Genomic DNA, 20928 nt, shown 5'->3' with positions numbered 1-20928 from the left:
TTTTTTATTCTCACCCAGAGCTTCTCAAACCATTTCAAATTTTTCTTGACGTAAATTTTTATCTGGCTCATTCATAAGACAGATAAAATTAGCAGGAATTTAAAAATTAGATAAGAGTCAATCCTCTGAGTGTAGTTCATTGTCTGGCTACCAGAAGAAGCACTTTACGCTTCAGGATCTCACTCAGCGCAAAATTTAGATTTTCATCTCCAATGTAACACACATGCTAAAAATCAAGAAAATACACAATTTAACTTTCTCAATAGGCAATGTTGCTCAAATTAACAACATTAAAGAAAACCAACTTCCATTTTCCCAACACACCTCCCCTGCTCTCAAATACTAACTTTTGTATTGACAAATTAAGAAGAGACATACCACATAGAGCAAAGCTCTATACAGAACATCTTTGCGTCCATTAGGGTTCTCATCCAATCTCCTTCGAATGAAAAAGCCTCCCAGCTTGCGGATCAATGTGCTAGAAATCAACAAATGATTTTATTCAAAATATGAGACAAGTATAAATTTATAAACCGCCCAACAGCTTCAGAAAAAAAATTAGACGAGACTTGGGCTACGTCTACACGAGCCCCAAACTTCGAAATGGCCACACAAATGGCCATTTCGAAGTTTACTAATGAAGCACTGAAATGCATATTCAGCGCTTCATTAGCATGCGGGCGGCCACGGCGCTTCAAAATTGACGCGGCTTGCCGCTGCGTGGCTTGTCCAGACAGGGCTCCTTTTCGAAAGGACCCCGCCTACTTCGAAGTCCCCTTATTCCCATCAGCTCATGGGAATAAGGGGACTTCGAAGTAGGCAGGGTCCTTTCGAAAAGGAGCCCCATCTGGACGAGACGCGCAGCGGCAAGCCGCGTCAATTTCGAAGCGCAGCGGCCGCCCGCATGCTAATGAAGTGCTGAATATGCATTTCAGTGCTTCATTAGTAAATTTCGAAATGGCCATTTGCGTGGCCATTTCGAAGTTTGGGGCTCTTGTAGACACGTCCAGAATAGTGTGCATATCTCAGCCATTCTCCCTCAAATGAAAGGGAGAAAGGATGTTTTACTGGTTCAGGCACTACTTTAGGACCCAGGTTCAACTCCCTGCTCTACCAGATTCCATGTGCCACTGTAAAATGGGATTAACAACACTTCCCTACTTTACAGGTATGCTGGGAAGATAAATATCTTACACATTCTACAGGCACTCAAAATTCTGTAGAGGTGGGGACATATAGATACCTAAGATAGATAGGGAGCACACTGGGAGAATTGTGATCCCCACATTACTGCCAGATATGAGTGCTCTCAACCTTTCATTCCAAATCTTTTGAATATACGGAAGAAATCCCTGGCACTGAAACTACCTTAGAATTCACCTGATTTGATTCGACCAAATGAAGACCTGTATTCTGGCTCTTATGGGTTCCCACAGGATTGATCAAAAATGGCAATCTTGTAAGGGAATCACAAGCTTTCAGCATTAAATCCTGAGCTCTATTTGAAGTAAGAGCCAAATGTTATGTCTTTATTCCATCTTGTCACACGTTCCTTTACGACCTGTCCCATTTCATAAGTGAACTATTAAGGTGCTTACTAGTACCTGATGTGTCACTACACAGGGCTATTAGTTTACCACTGTACTAATTCTGCCTTTTAACCAAGAATCTCACAAAAACCTAGAGTAAAAAAGATTCATCACCTTCTAGATGGAGAAATCAATCCTAAAATGAACTGACATGATCCAAATAACAGTGAGTCAGTAACAGAAAGAAAACAGATCCCCTATCTCTCACTCTTATCCAATCAAATCCCTGGGCCAACACTGTCCACATATAGAATATGCTATATTATATATTTTAAACCCTTGTGCAATATATCAATTCCAATATTTTAATCCTTTGACATAAGCTAACTCAGTCTGTGCTATGAACTACTGAAAGACGCACCAGTGCCAATCCGTGTTAATAAATTGTGTACTAACAAGGGTTAACCAACCACCACCTCCAAACCATTACTCCTAAATAAGAAAACTAAGCAGTAATATTCAGTATCCAACATATAGTTAGTTTTTGCTCACAATAGCCAGTGAAAAATCTTATTGAAGGTGCAACCTTTCCCAATAATAAAAGATGAACACACAATGCTTTTGTCCCGTAAAGACTTAAAATAAGGAGCCACTACACAGCCAATTCCAAGAGCCTAATGTGGAGCCAGATTTGAGCCACCAGCTGTTAAAATCCCAAAGAATTAGAATCTATATTGATCACATTATATAACACTTGATGTAACTTACAAAGATGAATGCTCAGTGTTCAAAGTTTTATCCTGTCTTGCTGTGCCACTAGCTGCATACATTTCATTCCCCCAAATCCCAATGAGCCTTCATAGATAACGGGGAGCAAATGCTCTTAGATTTGTGCAAACCCCACCCCAATTTATCAAAATTTCTCCGCACACCCCTTTCCTCACAGTTACTCAGTAATTAAGTCAACACAATATTCTTCCTTTTTTCCATTTGCTTAAAACAGAATTTCTCTTGAACAAGGACAAATAAGACCCAAGTAAAGCTAGAACGGACCAAAATAAATTCCAATGTATGACCACAATGACTAGATTAACCTACCACAAATCTAAGTACAGTAAACTCTCTATTAACCAACATTCAAATAGCCGGACTTCTCTATTAACCAGCATTCTGTCTCAGCCGGTGACTCCTCCGCTCTTCCACCCAGAGCAGCACTATGCCACTCAGAGCGGCTCCCTCTGCAATGCAGTGCCCTGCCCACAGCTGATCCTCATGGTGCAGCTGAGTGGTTCCTCCTTCTGAGGTGCCCAGAGCAATTCCTTGCAACACGGTGCAGCCGAGTGGCTCCTTGTGCCCAGCCACCCAGTGTGCATTGGAACCTTCTGTATATCCAGAATATCTGAATATCCAGCAACGTCCCGGTCCCAGGGTTGCCAGATATCAAAGAGTTTACTGTAGTTTGGGACAGATCCTCAACTGGTACGCAGATACAACAATACATCCTTCAGCTTTATATCTGAGAGCAAACTGAAGTTAAGCTCCATATATTATCCTTACCTGAAGATAGGGATGTTGAGGTTATTCCCTGCAGCAATGTACGGTGCTTTGATGTTATGGCAGAAAAGAATGAATGTAAGGAGTAGATAATCGATGTGAGATTTGTGAACAGGCAAGAAGATAAGAGGCAAATTCATCTATTTCAAGGAAGAAGAAAAAAGATAAAACAAAATTAATGGGATACTGTAGAGTGAATGTTGTTTTCTTTTCTCTCTCATTTTTTTTTTTTTTTTTTTTTTTAATATCCAGTAAAATTTTATAGTTACTTTAGTAAAACCAAAGGACTTTCTCAGTTAACACTTCTCCACTTATTTGCTTTGGCAGTGAGAATAATGCAATTACGTTGTCTATGTGGTTGTCACGTACTAGCAGCATTTGAATTGTACACACTTCAGGGAGCAGTAGAATGCTATTAAAAGGTTCTTCAGATTCACATCATCAGTGGAAGTATCACACAATTATTTGAGAGCTGCCAAAATTTTCACTGTCACTGGAAAAAGGTTGTTGACTTTTTAGTTAAAAAGGTAACTTAGCTTTATCTACAGCAATGTTTTCAAGTAATGTACCCTGAAGTACCAAGAGGGTAACTGATTACATAAGAAACAAAACTACCATTTTATTCTCACTGCCTCTTATCTAGTTATGCAATATTGCACAATGTCAGCAAATACTCTCAGTAAATTTGTTTCAAAATCAATGGCATCCCTCTCTCATTTCAGTGCAATGATTTATTACTGGATAGTGCATGTTCACATAGTACCCTTCTGCATGAAAGGGCTAGAAAATTCAGGATTTTGTGAAATGGGGCATTGGTAAGTGGAATGGTAGAATCTGAAAGCCTGCTTATCTACTATATATTTTAGAAACTGTGTGCCCATCTGATCCATGCGTCCGTGAGTCAGTCTGTTCAATGCCTCCTAAATAGTAAGAGCTAGGACCACCAAATTTGAATGCAGCTTCCTCTTATCATAACCAAGCAAGGTAGGGGTTTAGTTGTGCCAGGACAATGGGATGTGCATGGAATTCAACTGTTTCTCATCAAATGGAAAGGAAGGGATCTGGTAGGAGGAACAGTTATACTGCACAATGACCACAGCGGGGCAGAGACGGGAATGGGGACAACTATAACCCCACTGGGTCAGCAGGGGACTGGAACTGAGAAAGGGACAGCTCTCTACTATATACTTCAGAGAGTTTGTGTGACTGTTTCTCCCCCAGCCAGGAGCATATACCCCTCCTGCACCTGTGCCTAGTACAGCTGCAGAGGCCACAGACAGGCACTATCACTCAGCTCCAAGGTGCTGCTGAGCTGGGATTTGTCCTCTCCTGCAAGGCAGCCTGCATACTGAACCGTTCATCCTCACCCCCACCATGAGGACAACAATTTAAACGAAGAAAAACTTATTTGAGTTAAGAGCCCGAGCATCTCCAGATAAGTCTTCTAGTAATGAATAAGAAGAAGTAAACAAGGCACTTTGCAGACAAGAATGAAGACTGGATTATTCCTTGAAGTCTAAATATATGTGTCAGTAGCTTTTATAAGTTTAGTCACTGATTAACCTGTAGCTCTATCAACATTGGTGGGAGGCCCATTCTAAAGTGGGTTATCTCGGACATTACACTCAAAATGATCTCGCAACTTGAGAAAGAACCAGAACTTGGCTTGGTATTTCAAGGTCCTGGGAACATGCAGCTATTAGAGCATAATATCCACAGTATCTAGGATTACCTAACGAAAACTATGTCTACAGCATGTTTACAGAACTGGAAAGCAGAGAATCTGAATAAGGGCCTGATTTTGACATTGGTATAATTTCATAGACTCCTCCTCAGAATCACTCCTGATCGACACCAGTATATCTAACATCAAACATTTCCTCAAGTTTAAAGAGTTTATTTATTACCTTGGTGGCTGCTTTAACCATCTCCAGTTGACCTTTGTGGATCTGAATGTTCCAAAAGAAGCTGTTAAATAATTTCAGTAACACCCAACCAGTCAACCTAAGGGTGAAAAAATGTTAAATCCAAGAGAAACTTAAGTATCATTCAAAACTTCAAGTTGTGTTCCTTTAATACTGTCATACAAGGATGCAGAGGTCGCCACACCAGATCAGAAATCTAATCAGTGGAGTTTGTTAGGGTAATAATCATGGAGAATTCCCCCCTAACATCTCTAGTGATCAGCTTACATTCTCCTTTTTTAAGATTAACTGAAGGAAAGTATTGTTAAAAAGGACTATTTACAATAAGATCCCAAGTTTCTGCGGCAAGATGTTTTAGCTAAAAAACAACAGAAGGTACTCTTGAGCTGATAGCAAGGAGTTTCAGTATACTTTTTCTTCTTCCTTAAAATGATTTAAGTTTATCATACTCTTTGTAACTTGGAGAGCCCTCAGAGTCTTCATCTTCAAATGTCAGAGTATCATTAAGCTTCATTTTTAAGGCCACAACTGTGTGTTCTGGGGTGTCATTAGACTCAGCATTAAAATCCAGATTTCTACACAGCAGGTGATTGCTGTTTTCATGTAGAAGGACAGAGACTAGAGATCCATCCCCTGATGCTAGGCAAGCTTAAACACAGTTCATCAAATTATGGTTATTACCTGATCAAAGAAGGTGAGATATTTGCTACCATTTCTTGGAGAATCCTTCTGGCTTTTTTTTTCACTTTGCTGATGGCCTTGAGGTCTGTCTGACTACCAGCAGCACTTAATACTGAAGCTTCCTCTGCAATGGCCTTCTGCACTCTGATTTTAAAAATGAAACATGAGACAGCTCTGTAACAATTGAGTTCAGCTTACAGACTGTTTCTAGGAGGAATGAAATAGGGCAGTGCTTTGGTAGAACTATGGCCATTATATGGCAGGGATGGAAGAGCGCACACATCTATCTATATGCTTATTGTTTTATCTGCCATAAACTGAAATATGATAGCCATCTAAGTTCTGATTAAATACTTGTACAATGAAATGGACTGATCCACAGAGATGCAAAATATCATTCGCTGGCTATCAAAGTTAACCCTTGACACAGTCAGGCTCGTGCCAGCCTTTGATAAGTTTCTCCTAAGAGCACATCTACAGACATACAATTTTAAAAGCAAACCTTATAGTTCTCAGATCAATGACTGATGTTCAAAGCATTTCTTAAATTTGTGCACATATTCCAGGATACAGTAAAACCCCTTTTATCTAAAGCATCACCAACCAGCAAGCTCAATAAACCAGGATTTCTGATCTGCACAGAAAGTCTGTTTTACAGTGTAGTTGGCCTGGGGCCAGGAGTGGGCCGGGATGGACTGAGCTGGAGGGCATGCTCTGGGAGGGAATCTGAGTCCAGGAGTGGGTTTTGGCGCCAAATAGGGAGGCTTACACAAGTGGCTCCCCATCTCTGCAATTGCTGGCAGAGGCACAGCCAGGCAGCCCGTCCCCCAACCCCAGTTCTGCAGTTCCCAGCCCATTGGCCAGGAACCGCCACCAACTGGAGTTGCAGGAGGAAGCACCTGCTGACGGAGGCATCATGCCTGCTTGCAGCAGTGCCATGTGGCTGCATCTCTGCCAGGAAGAGCAGGGATAGGTTGATACTTGCAAGGGAATGTCAGCTTCCTCTTATATTTAAAAATGGTCCTCAGTGGATCATCCATTATCAGCTGAAATCCTTTATAACTCTACTACAACCCCGAGGCTCAGGTCTCCCCTCCCCAACATCTGGCCCATGGCAGTGTGAGGAGCCCCAAGCCATGTGGGCAGAATCAGGCAAGCCAGGGCGGGATGCGGGCCACAGATCTTTGCCAGGTGGTGGGGGGTCAGGAGGCGGCTCCACATGGCAACACCACCACTTGCTGCCGTTCCCCCAGTCAGGGAAGAGAAAGTAGGAGTGGCAGCTGCAACACTTCCCAGAGGCTTCCTCCTGCCGCTCTGTCTGGAAATACATCCAATCAGAGGAGTGGTGGGTGGTGTCTGTGAGCTGTAGGAGGGCACAGAGCCACGTGCATCTGGGGGTGCTGCCCAGGTAAGCTGCTCCCCAGTCGCCCAGGCCCCCTGCCCCTGGACTGCGCCTGAACCCCATCCCACACCACCCCCAGCCTACTCTTGCCTCTTCCCTCCCAGAGCTCTCACCCTCACTGACCCCTCCATTCCAAACCCAGCACCCCAAAACTCCTTGTCCCCCTCCTCTCACACAGCCCCACACTCCCATCCAACCCCTGCACCCCTTCCTGGTCAGACCCCACCTGCTCCTGTATCCTCCTCTCACCCAAATGCCCCACCCACAACCCCAGTCCTGCTCAGATGGGCCACCTCCAGTCCACTCCTGCACCCTCCCTCCTGTCCAGACCCCCCTCTTCCCAGCCTGCTCCTACCCAATCCTACTGCCCAGATGCCACACCCCACACCCACCTCCTGACAACTCCCTCTCACCCTGAACCCCTCATTTTTGGCCCCACCCTAGAGCCTGGAAGGGCCCACAAAATATACTAGCCCTGGCCCCCCTACGATCTGGAGCTGGTGTGCAACAAGAATGTTGTCCTTTTTCGTGTTTCAACTAAGGACCACAAAACTGAGGAGTTTTCTTGCACTGTGGGGCCCCCAACTGATTTGTTGATGGGTTAGGGGCCCCTGAAAGGTTCCCACCCCTTTTCTAAACATGCTAGCTTTCAGAATTTGCTGTATTGTCATTCTGCAACAGTCTCTGATCAAATGCTACAGACGGCATGAAATTGGAAAGAGAGAAAACCACAACATTGGTTGATTTAGCATTTTACCTGCTGCTGTTGAACACATTTTCTATCACACTTGTGGCAAATGCATCCTTGTGTACATCTCGTTCTTGCACAAAAAGAACATAACAGAGACGCCTTGCCAGCCACCCTCTATACCTACAACGCAGAAAAATAAATTATCAAAATGTGTTCCAAAAACAGTCTGCTTTTAAAAGAATAATTTTACCGTTAAACCTTCCTGTGCAGCCAATAAAAGGTCACTAAAGTAGGTGAAATACTTTGAAAGATGACCTAAAAGCTTCTGGATTTTGTAATACATCGTAAAATTAACAGTTATAGGCAATTAAATGTTACAGACAAAAAATATATATATATCACAAGCTGTGTGGGAAGAAGCCCAAGGCAAAGAAACCAACTTATGGGACTCTGGTGTCAAAACATTTTCTCACAATCACTAACAAAAAAAATGCTACAAAAACATGTCTGCTGGTATTCTCCTTGGTTGCATCTCAGAACTTGCACGTGTTTTGGATGTCTGCCAGATCCATCTACTCAATTCACGCAGTGCCAAGTTTTAAATAAATCTGTGACCTTGCTTAGAGCAGCAGAAATCCAGCTAACATTTCTCAGCTTTTTATAAGAAGATAGAGGCTGAGGTTTCTCAAAGCTGCCTGAGTCAGGCATCAATCCCCACTGGAATTCAATGGAATTTGGGCACTTAATTCCCATAAGTTCCTTTGAAAATCCTAGCCTGAATTGGGTAAGGGATCATAAAACACTCTTTCTGTACATCCAAACTGCAGCTGACAGTGTGACAACAACATAGGTAAGCCTGCTCCGGTACAAGCCCACAAGACCTCTTGGTAGGAGTTCACATTTTTGGCCTGCAATTTGGTCCATGGTGCTGTGTTCGCACTGCTACTGTTTTCTGCATTACAGTAAAACTAACATAGGTATGTCTATCCATACATGCCCAGGTAAACAGTCTACATTTCTGATTGCATCATGGCTTCATTCTTTCATTTTTTAGACATTCATTTCCTGATTTTTAGAGTAAAAAGTACTCAAATGACTTTTTTCAAAATTGGCTGTAGAGAGAGAAGAGAGAGAGAGAGAGAGAGTGTATAAATAGTTTCACAGTCTACAGTAAGTTTAGCCTTTACTCTTGTGTTACTGTTCTAACCAATTAGTACTTTAAAATATTTGATCATTTTGGCATTATTTGAAAATGTTTCACAGGTCAATTGACCAATTATTTTTGGACCAGTCAGATGTCCAATCCTAATTCATGTTCAGGGTAATGTTGAGGAGGGAAGTTTGTTGCTGTTAAACAGCTTAGTAGTTGTGAGTACATCAGATCAATAGAGATGCATCACAAAAATGTTTCAAATATTTGCACAGTCACTGTGCAGATTAAAAATAATCATGCAAATCTCCACTCTCTAAATTGGCAGCAATGGCTGTCAGAGCAGAGGAAACAGTGAAAACTGGTACGTTATGTAAATTAGATACCAACACAGACACAATGTAGGATTTTCACAACTGTGGAAAAATCTGTAGGTAGGCATCAATATCTGTCTAACCTTCTCAAAATGCATATGTTTTTGTTACGCTGCCTGAGAAGTTGATTCTCTTTATATCATAATTCAACATAAAATTCTGTAATATTCATTGTAGATTCAAAATAAATACAGGTAGGCTAATAGACTGGGGGAAACATGCCAAAATTAATTCCATTTCAGTACAATACTAAATTCAAGGGCAATGCTACACTGTCTAAGACGGAGAGGCTGAAACAAAATGATAAGTCTTTTGTTACTGGATGGCATTCAATCAAGAGTTCCAAAAGGCTGAACTATTAAAAAAAGAATGCATTCGTTAAAATCAGTGAATGCAGTCACGGCTTACTAGCAGTTAGAAAAATCATTTTGATTCTGAAAATGAGCAAATGTAGTATGATGTCACTGAGAGATTAAATACAGGACCTCAGAAAAATCACTTACAGATTTACTGCAACTAAACCAAGAGCTAAGCACGTTTTATTGTTTAAGGAAAAACAGTTTGATGACTTAATGAGTTTCATGTTTCTATTTTACAGACCCTTCAACTATTGAGATCTCTCAAGGATTTGAGCTTTTTAAAAATATTTTATTTTAAACGGCATTTCAGATTTTTTTTCAGTATCCTAGACTGATTACACACTCAAAAAAACCCCAATAAATTATATCAATAGACAATAGCCTCCAGTAGCTGCCTCCAGGCCATCCGTCTCTCTCCAGAGCAACAAAAGACTCTTTCTTTCACTCAGACATTTTGGCTTGTTTCCCCCAGTCTATTAGCTTGCCCATATTTGTTCTGAATCTACAATGAATACTACAGAATCTTAAGTTGAATTATGATATAAAGAGAATCAACTTTGCAGGCAGCATAACACAAAACTTTGCATAAGAACATAAGAATGGCCATTACTGGGTCACACCAAAGGTCCATCTAGCCCAGGATCCTGTCTGCCAACAGTGGCCCGTGCCAGGTGCCCCAGAGGGTGCGGACCTAAGACAATGATCAAATGACTTGTCTTCCGCCATCCACCTCCAGCCTCTGACAAACAAAGGCTAGGGACACCATTCCTACCCCCTGGCTAATAGCCTTTTATGGACCTAACCTCCATGAATTTATCTAGCTCTTCTTTGAACTCTCTTATAGTCCTAGCCTTCACAGCCTCCTCTGGCAAGGAGTTCCACAGGTTGACTGTGTGCTTTGTGAAAAAGAACTTTCTTTTATTGGTTTTAAACCTGCTACCCATTAATTTCATGTCCTCTAGTTCTTATGTTATGGAAACAAATAAATAACTTTCCTTTATTCAACCTCTCTACACCGCTCATGATTTTATATTCCTCTATCATATCCCCCCTCAGTCTCCTGTTTTCTAAACTGCAAAGGCCGTCTCTTTAACCTCTCCTTAAATGGGACCCGTTCGAAACCCTTATTCATTTCAGTTGCCATTTCTGAACCTCTTCTAAGGCCAAAATATCTTTTATGAGGTGAGGAGATCACATCTGTACACAGTATTCAAGATGTGGGCGTACCATTTATAAAGAGGCAGTAGAATATTCTTTGATTTATTTTCTATCCCTTTTTTTAATCATTCCTAACATCCTATTTGCTTTTTTGACTGCTGCCGCACGCTGTGTGGATGTTTTCAGAGAACTATCCACAATAGCCCCACAATCTCTTTCCTGATTAGTTGTAGCTAAATTAGCCCCCATCATATTGTATATATACTTGGGATTATTTTTTTCCAATGTGCTTTACTTTACACTTATCCACATTAAATGTCATTTGCCATTTTGTTGCCCAATCACTCAGTTTGGTGAGATCTTTAACTTCTTCACAGTCTGCTTTCATCTGGACTATTCTGAACAACTTAGTAGTGTCTGCAAACTTTACCACCTCACTACTTAGCCCTTTCTCTAGATCATTTTTGAATAAGTTGAATAGGATTGGTCCTAGGATTGACCCTTGGGGAGCACCACTCATTACCTTTCTCCATTCAGAAAATTTATCACTTATTCCTACCCTTTGTTTCCTGTCTTACATCCAGTTCCCAATCTATGAAAGGATCTTCCCTCTCATCCCATGACAACCTAATTTACACAAGAGCCTTTGGTGAGGGACTTTTTCGAAGGCTTTCTGGAAATCTAAGTATACTATATCTACTGGATCCCCCTTGTCTGCATGTTTGTTAATCCCTTCAAAGAATTCTAATACATTAGTAAGACATGATTTCCTTTTACAGAAACCATATTGACTTTTGCCCAACAAATTATGTTCTTCTACAGTCTGACAATTTTATTCTTTACTATTGTTTTAACTAATTTGCCTGGTACTGACATAACTTTGAAATGAGAGCATCATTAACCCAGGACATCAAACTATACAAATGGAATCAAAATGTGTTATCCAATTAAATGCCTTAAAAAGGCATACCAAAGAGATACACTTTGTATCTTGGGAGGACAGGCTCAGCTGATAACTGCTATTACCCTATGCACATCAACCGTGGCCAAAGTGTGGTCTGTGATCAAATTATTTGGCAAATTCAACAATGCACCATGCAGTCACATTCAATCCAAGGATGCAGCAGTCTCTTCCATCTTTCATCTATTGTTGCTTTCATCTTTAATACAGGCATGCATTTCTAGCCATTCAGCTCAATATTTGTGGGTCATGCACACTGACTTATCCACACAAATGCATTAATGTTGAAGGGGACTGAAATCTACTTTACTTATGCAAACCTAGTGCATGCTCAAAACTTTTCTGTTAGTCTATAAGGTGTCACAGGACCCTTCGTTGCTGTTACAGATCCAGACTAACATGGCTACCCCTCCGATACAGATTTTACTGTTGCAATAAACTCAGCACAAATTCAAGCATACCAAGAGACCATTCTATTCTTCAAGAGTTTATTTAATCTTTCTTGGTGGCTTTTCTGCCAAGAAATCCAGTAAAAGTTTGAAAGACAAGGAAAATGGCATTAATTATGCTGGTAATAGTTTAATTTACCTTGTGTGCGTTTCATTGATATAGATGACATTGCGTAGACCCAAAGAAGGGATACTAGCATTGAAAAGTTTATCCTACCGAAAAAAAATGAGAGAAAAGCAATAATTGGAAGGTTTCTTATACAAGAATGGTCATTTCTTCACATTAACAACATAAATTTTTCTTCCTCTTTAAACACGAAGATAAAGAAACAGGCAATAGTTATGTGATTTATTCTGTAATCATGGACAAGTCAATACCAGAACTGGGATTTAAACTTCAGAGACCCTTTGCCCAGGCCACATTTAGTGCCCATTTTGTTCATTCATGATATTTTACTGCACCCAGAAAGCTCCGTGGTGCCTCCTGGAAATGGATGCAGGTCAGGAAATGTAATGAGCATGGGTATAAGTAAATGCATGTATATATACAGAAAGAAAATACCCTTCAGTTTTTGGCATGAAGAACACCTCCAAGCAGTGAAAAATCGCAGAAGAGCAAAAGAAAGACTAATTTGGATTGCACTAAATAGGAAAACTTTGAGTATTCTAGAATGTGAACTAGAAGACAGGTGAGGGTCCTGAGCCAAGTATTCATACCCACCAGATGGGTAACACAATGTTTTGATTTTTTTTTTTTTTTTGTGGATGGGAATGTGTAAGTGCAACAAATGTCAGGGTTTAGGCCCAGGCCATATATACAAAGCCAAAATACAGTATTAAGAGCAAACTATATAAACAAGCAGAAGTAATGCTTCAGACTGGAACCTGAGGTCAGATTCAGACCTGGGATAAGCAGGCGCAACACACAGATGTATGATTTAAACTTAATGCTTGTCAAACTTTCTGAATCAAGTACAGCCTGTGTTAGAGGATGTTTAGAGTTAGTACTGTGGCCCATTTCTATAGTCAAGAATGGAAGGCAATCCACCCTCCAGTCTAGACATTTGCTGTAACAAATACAAATCTACACTCCTGCAATTTACTATGCAAGAAGAAATGAATGTACATGAATCATTCAGGTCCTGGGGAAGGAAAACTCATTCAAGAAGAAGTTCACAGCCTACTCAAGTTTCTTATTGCCTCCCACCCCTAACAGAAGATGCCAATAAAGTAAATCATCACACAGATAACATCAGACTTTGCCTTTTTGTTGTTGTATTGCCAACCTAAATACTATTTCATTTTATATTGTTAGAAAGTTTTGTGCACATGGCTGAAATAGGAGTGGGAAAGGACTCAGAAACAATACTAGTGAAGGGAGTACGATTATATTTCTGTGGCAGTGTTGCTTAATGGATAAAGCACTGAATTGGGACTCGGGAAACCCGGGTTCTCTCTCCAGTTGTGCCAGTGGCCTCTTTGGTATAGTCACTTCACCTCTCTATGCTTCAGTTTTCTCATTCATAAAATGGGGATAACGATACTGACCTCTTTGGTACAACACCAAGATTTACTCATGAAAATGCAATAAAAACATAGCAAGTATTACAATATCTGTATTTCCCTTCTAGAACATTAAGCAGCAAGTATAGTACACAACCATGCCCTGAGGTTAACTTAGGCATGTCTGACGCCCTAGACACCTTTCAATGCATTGTTACAATGCAATTTGCAAAGCACACAACATATACTGCTGCAGGTAATTCAAATCATTTGTAGCATGCAAAGCCAACCTCAAAAATCACTGGATAAATGTCAGTTGAGTTAGTATTCTCCCCTTTTCTTTTAAACTGACTTTCTCATATGAAAAGTGACTGTAAAAACAGCACAGAGGTATTCCATTCAGTCATAAGAACGGCCATACTGGGTCAGACCAAAGGTCCATCCAGCCCATTATCCTGTCTGTCAACAGTGGCCAATGCCATGTGTCCCAGAGGGAGTGGACCAAACAGGTAACGATCAAGCAATCTCTCTCCTGAGATCCATCTCCAGCTTCTGACCAACAGAGGCTAGGGACACCATTCCTTACACATCCTGGCTAACAGCCATTAATGACCTAACCTCCATGAATCTATCTAGCTCTTTTTAACCCCTGTCGTAGGCCCAGCCTTCACAGCCTCCTCTGGCAAGGAGTTCCACAGGTTGACTGTGTGTTGTAAAAAGAACTTGCTTTTACTTGTTTTAAACCTGCTGCCCATTAATTTCATTTGGTGTCCTCTAGTTCTGATATTATGGGAACAAGTAAATATTTTTTCCTTGTTCACTTTCTCCACATCACTCACGATTTTATATATCACTGTCGTATCCCACCATAGTCACCTTAACTATGATCTCCTTAATCATACCTATCTATCTAAGCAACCCCAGTGGTTTCACTGAGGCAACTGATAGCATAATTCAAAGGAAGTTTGATTAAATGGCCCATTAATAACAAGTCTGATGCTTCAGTCAGAAAAGAAACAGTTCACTCTCAGAACTAAGTTGGTGCCACAGACCGAACTCAGTAGAAAAGTATTTTCCATATAGCAGCTTACAAAAATACTGCAAAAGTTTATGAGCCACAAAACCCTTATGCATGCACTAGAGGTGGAATTAATTTATCTAGGTCCATATATTTCCCCCCATATAATACCCAGGTTAATTCTTTACATGACATTTAGGCTGTGTCTATATGACCCCCCTCCTTTCAGAAGCGGCATGTTAATGAGGGAGTTTGAAATATGCTAATGAGGCACTTCCATGAATATGCAGCATCTCATTAGCATAATGGCAGCCACAGCTATTCAAAATTGCCACTTTTGAATCGTGTGCCACCCATGTAGCCAGAGGCCTTTCAAAATGACCCCCCCGCCCAGTTTTCGAAAGACCCTTCTTCCTAAAACCAAATGGGAAGAAGGTGCTTTCGAAATCCAGGGGTCCTTTCAAAAGGCCCCTGTCTACACTGGTGGTGTGCATTTCAAAACGCACGTTGCCGCCATTATCCTAATGAGGCACTTTCATGGCAGCATCTCATTAGCATATGTTGAAGTGGCTTATTAGCATCCCCCTTTTGAAAGGAGGGGGCTAATGTAGCCACGGTCTTAGAGTTTTATCCCATGTATCAGTTTGCTGCTGTTGTCCATTCCTACTCTAATGGCAGGAATTAACAGAAACAAAAGCATCCTTTTGTCTCTGAAGGGAACAAATACTTTAACCAAACACAAAACCACCGACCTCACTACAAGGCTAGCTGGGTAAAATGTAAGAGCCATACAGTTAAGCTCAAAGTTGAGTCAGATCATCTCATGGTCCCTTCTGGCATTAAGCTGTGTGAATCTATGAAATATAATTAAAACGGAACAGACATCTGACAAGTACAAACGTGCAAATTTCACAGTCAAACATTCAAAAGAAGCTCACTCACTATAACTAAAACGTTTGGCAAAACGTTTTAAAGCCTTCTTGCAGATCATCTGTTACTTGAGCATCCTGACACAAAAATATCACAAAAACTACAACTGGGCTTCCTCCCCCCATTCCGCTCCTGGGCTCAACAGACAAGCTAACAATTGTATGGGTCTGCAAACTCAATTGTCTTCTCAAACCTAAATGTGGTTCCCTCATCACTGGTGAGGCATATTGCTGAGAGTGTACAAGCACCTTCCAAGACCAATGGCCAGAGTGTAATTATTCTAAGGATACAGAGGGGGGGATGTTGAGATTTTGGTTTTAGTGATTGTCTTCAAATTTAAATTCACAACAGTAACATGTATTTTAAATATCCTTGCACAGTAAATGAGTATTCCCACACAACTTTCAAAAATACTATTTCTCAAACAGAACATAGTGCTTAGAATTCTGCATTGGAAGACAGATGGACAAGACATCATGGAAGGTCTTTTCCATCTCCAAATTTCCCATGTGTGGGAAAGGTAACCATAATTACCAAGCAAACAAAAAAAGTAACAACTGACAGATTAATAACATTGTGACCTTAAATCTGAAAGTGAAGAAACTACTGGAATTCCAGTGCACTATAATCACGTTTCAACTTCCATCAAATCTAATCCAGTTCATAATCTTCTTACCCGGCTTTGGGGAGTACACATGTAGCAACAGCGGCCCACAAATGGTCTTTTTCTGCTCAGTAGTGTCTCTTTCCATTTTAAAGTTGCAGATCGGAAGACAGTTGGTCTTGAATTGCATTCTCCCTAGGAAACACCACCATGCCACAGTGTGAAGATGCACAAAAATGATAAAATTATGCACTACTGGGAATGTAAAGATTTTAAAGCTACTACCAGGCACAATTTTTAAAGCTAATGCCAACTGAAATGTTTCTATGATTTTTTTCTAATTACGCACACACACACAAAATCTAACAATCTCTACATTTCATTGTGCTATTACATTTCTAACCCTACATTATTGTCTTGATGTTTGATAAGCTGAAAATGAAATCGGTATTAAGCTAAACAGAAGAGAAAATACAGTAAACAGTAAATCAGATTTCATTTTAATAATTTAGAGTTGTTTATAATGTAAGCAATGAAATCTGAAATTCCATTACTTATTAGATAGTGACCTTTTGAAACTGCAGAACCACTGAATGTATAAGAATTTCACCAGTCTATATAGGTTATTTTCAACAGTTATCTGCAAAGTAATATGCAAAAATAACTACTACACTAAAGCCGACTTTCTCAGGCTGATTTTTTAGATTTCCAGGTACAGGAAATCAGTAACAAGAATGTTGGAGCTTCCTTTTGCATGCTTAATTAGAAAAGCAATATCATGCCATTCATAATTAAAAGAGTAACATGGTTAAGCATGCCTAATTCCCAATGAAATCAATGGGAACATTATTTGCTTGTGGATGCTGGTTCCGGGCAACTGCACTCAACAGAATTACAAAATCCTCTGTTATAATGTTGATAACTAGGGCAATCCTATAACCAAACAGAGAGCAAACAAAATAAGCCAAATATGTTAAAAAATGACCCATAAAACAAGAATGAAAGTAGACTGCCATTAGTACCTTCAAAGCAGTTTAAGTGTTTGAACCCTAAATTCAGGTTATCATACACTCAGGTAGCAAACGACACAATAAGAAACAACCAGGAAGTTAAAAGCAAGGCAGACATTTAGAATAAATGCTGAAACATGCAACAAGTAACATCATGAATTGGTTAATGTTCCTACTAAAGAGGACTGGGTTTTGTTTTTGGGTTTTTTTTTTCAGAAATGGAATAAATATGAAGATGCTATCCCTTCACCAACCTCATCTATACTATACTACCATCAAACCATCACCTGTCAAGCTCAAAACCTTGATGTCCAAAACTACACATTCAGGCCCTTGCTAAAACCTGTGCCTACAAAATCTTTTTTTTCTCCTTTTCCATCTTGTGCATGCCACTATCCCCATAATCTTGTCTCAATTACAGCAGCCTGCCCCCTCCCATCTCCTCTTCCTCTAGTTGGATCCAAACCACTGTTGCCAAAATGAACAGCTTTTCTCTCAACTCTGACCATGTTTCCAACTTTTCTCCAGCATCAAGTTCCAAGTTCAAACTTCTGATCTTTAGACCATGACACAATTCTACCCTGCCTACATTGCTACATCATCTCCTCCCACACTCATGCTGCTTCTGATGCTCCTCCCAAACAACTCTGTTCACTGTACCCTTGGCATATTCCAAATCCTGAGTCCTACTCCATAGTCTGTATGACTGCAATAGCCTACAAAATGTCCACCAAGCTCTCTCCAGCTCTTCTAAGAAACCATTTCAAGAGCTAGAAAGTTATTAATAAATACACCAGGAAGCTCTAGGAATATTATCACTGTGTCTCTCTACACCTGACAAAACAAAGGTGTTCTACTTCCTATGAATATCAGTTTCAGCCACAGCATTCTACTTTTGGTTCACTGCTAACTTCTAAGTCAAATACTGGAAAAAACTCTGTAATGTACATAGGAGATAAAATTTGTATCAGACACTTTAAGAAAAAATAAAGTAAATCATGAGGACTAACATCCATATTTTACTTACCCATTCTTCAATGGAGTGCTTACATCTAGTGACAGTATATTCTGCTGATGAGGACAAATGGGAAACATCTATTGTTCCACAGGACAAAGCAGCCTCATCCATGACACACTACAAATCTAAGACCATGGGCTAAAAGGCAAAATGTGTATTTTGTCAAGGTTAATTGACAATTTTAAATAATTTATAATATACTGGCTTCTTGTATCATGTCATCCAATAAATAAATAAAATGTTGAGATGTATCTATTTGATAAAACTGGAAGGGACTTTTGGAGGTCCTTGAGTCCAGTCCCCTGCCCTCACAGCAACCCTGACAGATTTTTTTTAAATCTATTTGTCCCAAATCCCTTGGTGGCCCTCTAAAGGGCTGGACTCACAACTGTGAGTTTAATGGCCAATGCTCAAACCTCTGAGCTACCCAACCAACCCCCCACCCCCTGTGCCTGCCAATCTCTCATGAAGTTCTAGACTGATTCAGGGATTGGTACAGGCAGCTTTACTAACATAATAAATGGACAAAATAACATATTCCACATGCTTAGAAGACTAACTGCTTGCACACATTGCCTTGTACTAAATCCAAAGAATACCTTTGTTCTGAAAGTCACTCACACGTCTCTTGTACCATATGACATCCCTCTTTTATCAATTGTGTCTTGGGGACATCTTTCTTATGTTAAGTCTTTCAGCAATATTTTCTTCTTGCACTATCAGCCATATATTTCATTTGTCTGAGCTACATTAAGTGTCTAAATTAGATTTAAAATTCCTTGGGGTGAGATTTGTATTACATGTGCATGTATAATTCCAAACTCATTACCAACACATAACAAACAACACAGATATTAAAAACCCTACACAAGTCCATACTGCAGGTGGAGAAGCCTGCATTAAGATAATCCTTTTTAAACAGACTATGCTATCATACATATAATAAATTAATGTCATTCCATTAAAGATTAATAAGCCCAAAGCTTTAAAAGAAGAATGTTAAAAATGAGTATTTGCAAGTCAGCCCATTTGAAATCAAGCAGTAGTATTAACTACAAACTGTGAGTTATAGTTCATACAATATTGATTGATACTCAACCTACAGAGTATGAAGAGAGAATGCTGATTCTTTCATGTTTTACCACAAAGAAATATTTTAAAACTCTGATCCTGCAAATACATATGCCCACTAATCTCAATGGTCATATTCTTCTTTATAAATGTTTGCAGGATCAAATATGAAAATCACCAGGCAAACAACAGCCTCAGCAGAGGGAAATGGACTAGATGAAGTCTGCAGGTCCCTTTCAGCCCTACTTTTCCATGGATTCTACCCAATCAATCAACCCTGGACTCAGCCCGAAAGCAATCCATGCGCAAAATTCTCAACCCACATGAAAATTCTGAACTTGCACACCACCGCCCCCCTCCACAGGACCCCCCACACTGTACCCCCAGGCCACACGCACCCCCCACCCTGCTCCATAGGACCCCCTACACTGTACCCCCAGGCCACACGCACCCCCCACCCTGCTCCATAGGACCCCCTACACTGTACCCCCAGGCCACAAGCAGCCCCCCACCCTGCTCCATAGGACCCCCTACACTGTACCCCCAGGCCACACGCACCCAACCCACAGTATCTCTTGTGTCACATACCCCGCCCACAAACACACACCTCCCCCTGCACCCCCCGCACCTACCTCACCATCCTCCCTGGCACCGCCGCGTGCAGCCCACACCCCCTCCAGAACCGCCGCCCCCGGCAGACCCGCACACCCCGCCGGGCTACTCACGCGTTCGGCTCCCGGCGGCGGTCGCGCCACTGACTCGGACAGCGCCTGGCACAAGGACTCGCGGCTGCTGCGGCGGCGCCGGCCTGACGTAATTCCTGAGCGCCCGTCGCCATGGTGCGGGACGCACGCCGGCCCCTCTCCCGCCGCCCGGCCGCCTCCCCGGGGCGCCAGCTCCGCTCCGCAGTGACACAGCGCAGACCTCAGCGCCCCTGGCCCTGCGCTGCAGTTCCCCCTCCTCCCACCGCCTTCAGCCGCCAGGCCAACACCTCGCCCCGCACTGCTCCCCCGCACCCCCACCACCTGCCCCGCACTGCTCCCCGCGCTGCTGTTCTTCCACCCCCACCGCCTTCAGCCGCCAGGCCAACACCTCGCCCCGCACTGCTCCCCGCGCTGCTGTTCTTCCACCCCCACCGCCTTCAGCCGCCAGGTCAACATCCCCACCACGTCCCCCCGGTCTTTCGCCCCCGCACAGCCCAACACCTCCAGCTCCGCACTGCTCGCCGCGCCACTGTTCCTCTACCGCCTTCAGCCGCCAGGCCAACACCTCGTCCTGCACTGCACCTTCACCCCTACGCACCCCAACACCTCCAACCCAACATTGACCCCCCCACTGCTCCCCAACACCTCCAGCCCTGCACTGACCCTCCCCCCGGCACTGTACCTTCTCCCCACACACCCCAACACCTCCAGCCCTGCACTGACCCCCCCAGCACTGTACCTTCTCCCCACACACCCCAACACCTCCAGCCCTGCACTGACCCCCCCAGCACTGTACCTTCTCCCCACACACCCCAACACCTCCAGCCCTGCACTGAC

The 20928-nt window shown here is 41.9% G+C and overlaps 1 protein-coding gene across 1 annotated transcript in view; it reads right to left on the bottom strand.

Annotated features, from left to right (window-relative positions):
• The window catches only part of GPAM (glycerol-3-phosphate acyltransferase, mitochondrial), a 42739-nt gene extending 22583 nt beyond the window's left edge, over positions 1-20156 (bottom strand). Inside the window, exons 1-9 of the mRNA XM_074999842.1 lie at positions 20113-20156; positions 18326-18454; positions 16361-16483; positions 12373-12446; positions 7849-7962; positions 5690-5833; positions 4991-5087; positions 3087-3223; positions 379-478 (exon numbers count right to left, since the gene is read on the bottom strand). Of these exons, the coding sequence (XP_074855943.1) occupies positions 379-478; positions 3087-3223; positions 4991-5087; positions 5690-5833; positions 7849-7962; positions 12373-12446; positions 16361-16483; positions 18326-18427 (891 nt within the window). The 5' untranslated portion in view covers positions 18428-18454; positions 20113-20156. The remainder of the gene's footprint in view (positions 1-378; positions 479-3086; positions 3224-4990; positions 5088-5689; positions 5834-7848; positions 7963-12372; positions 12447-16360; positions 16484-18325; positions 18455-20112) is intronic.
• Positions 20157-20928: the final 772 nt, after the last annotated feature.

The sequence above is a fragment of the Carettochelys insculpta genome, chromosome 7, assembly GCF_033958435.1.
Source record: "Carettochelys insculpta isolate YL-2023 chromosome 7, ASM3395843v1, whole genome shotgun sequence".
Taxonomy (NCBI): Eukaryota; Metazoa; Chordata; order Testudines; family Carettochelyidae; genus Carettochelys; species Carettochelys insculpta.
The sequence above is the reverse complement of the archived record's forward strand: the minus strand, read 5'-3'. Positions and strand labels throughout refer to the sequence as shown.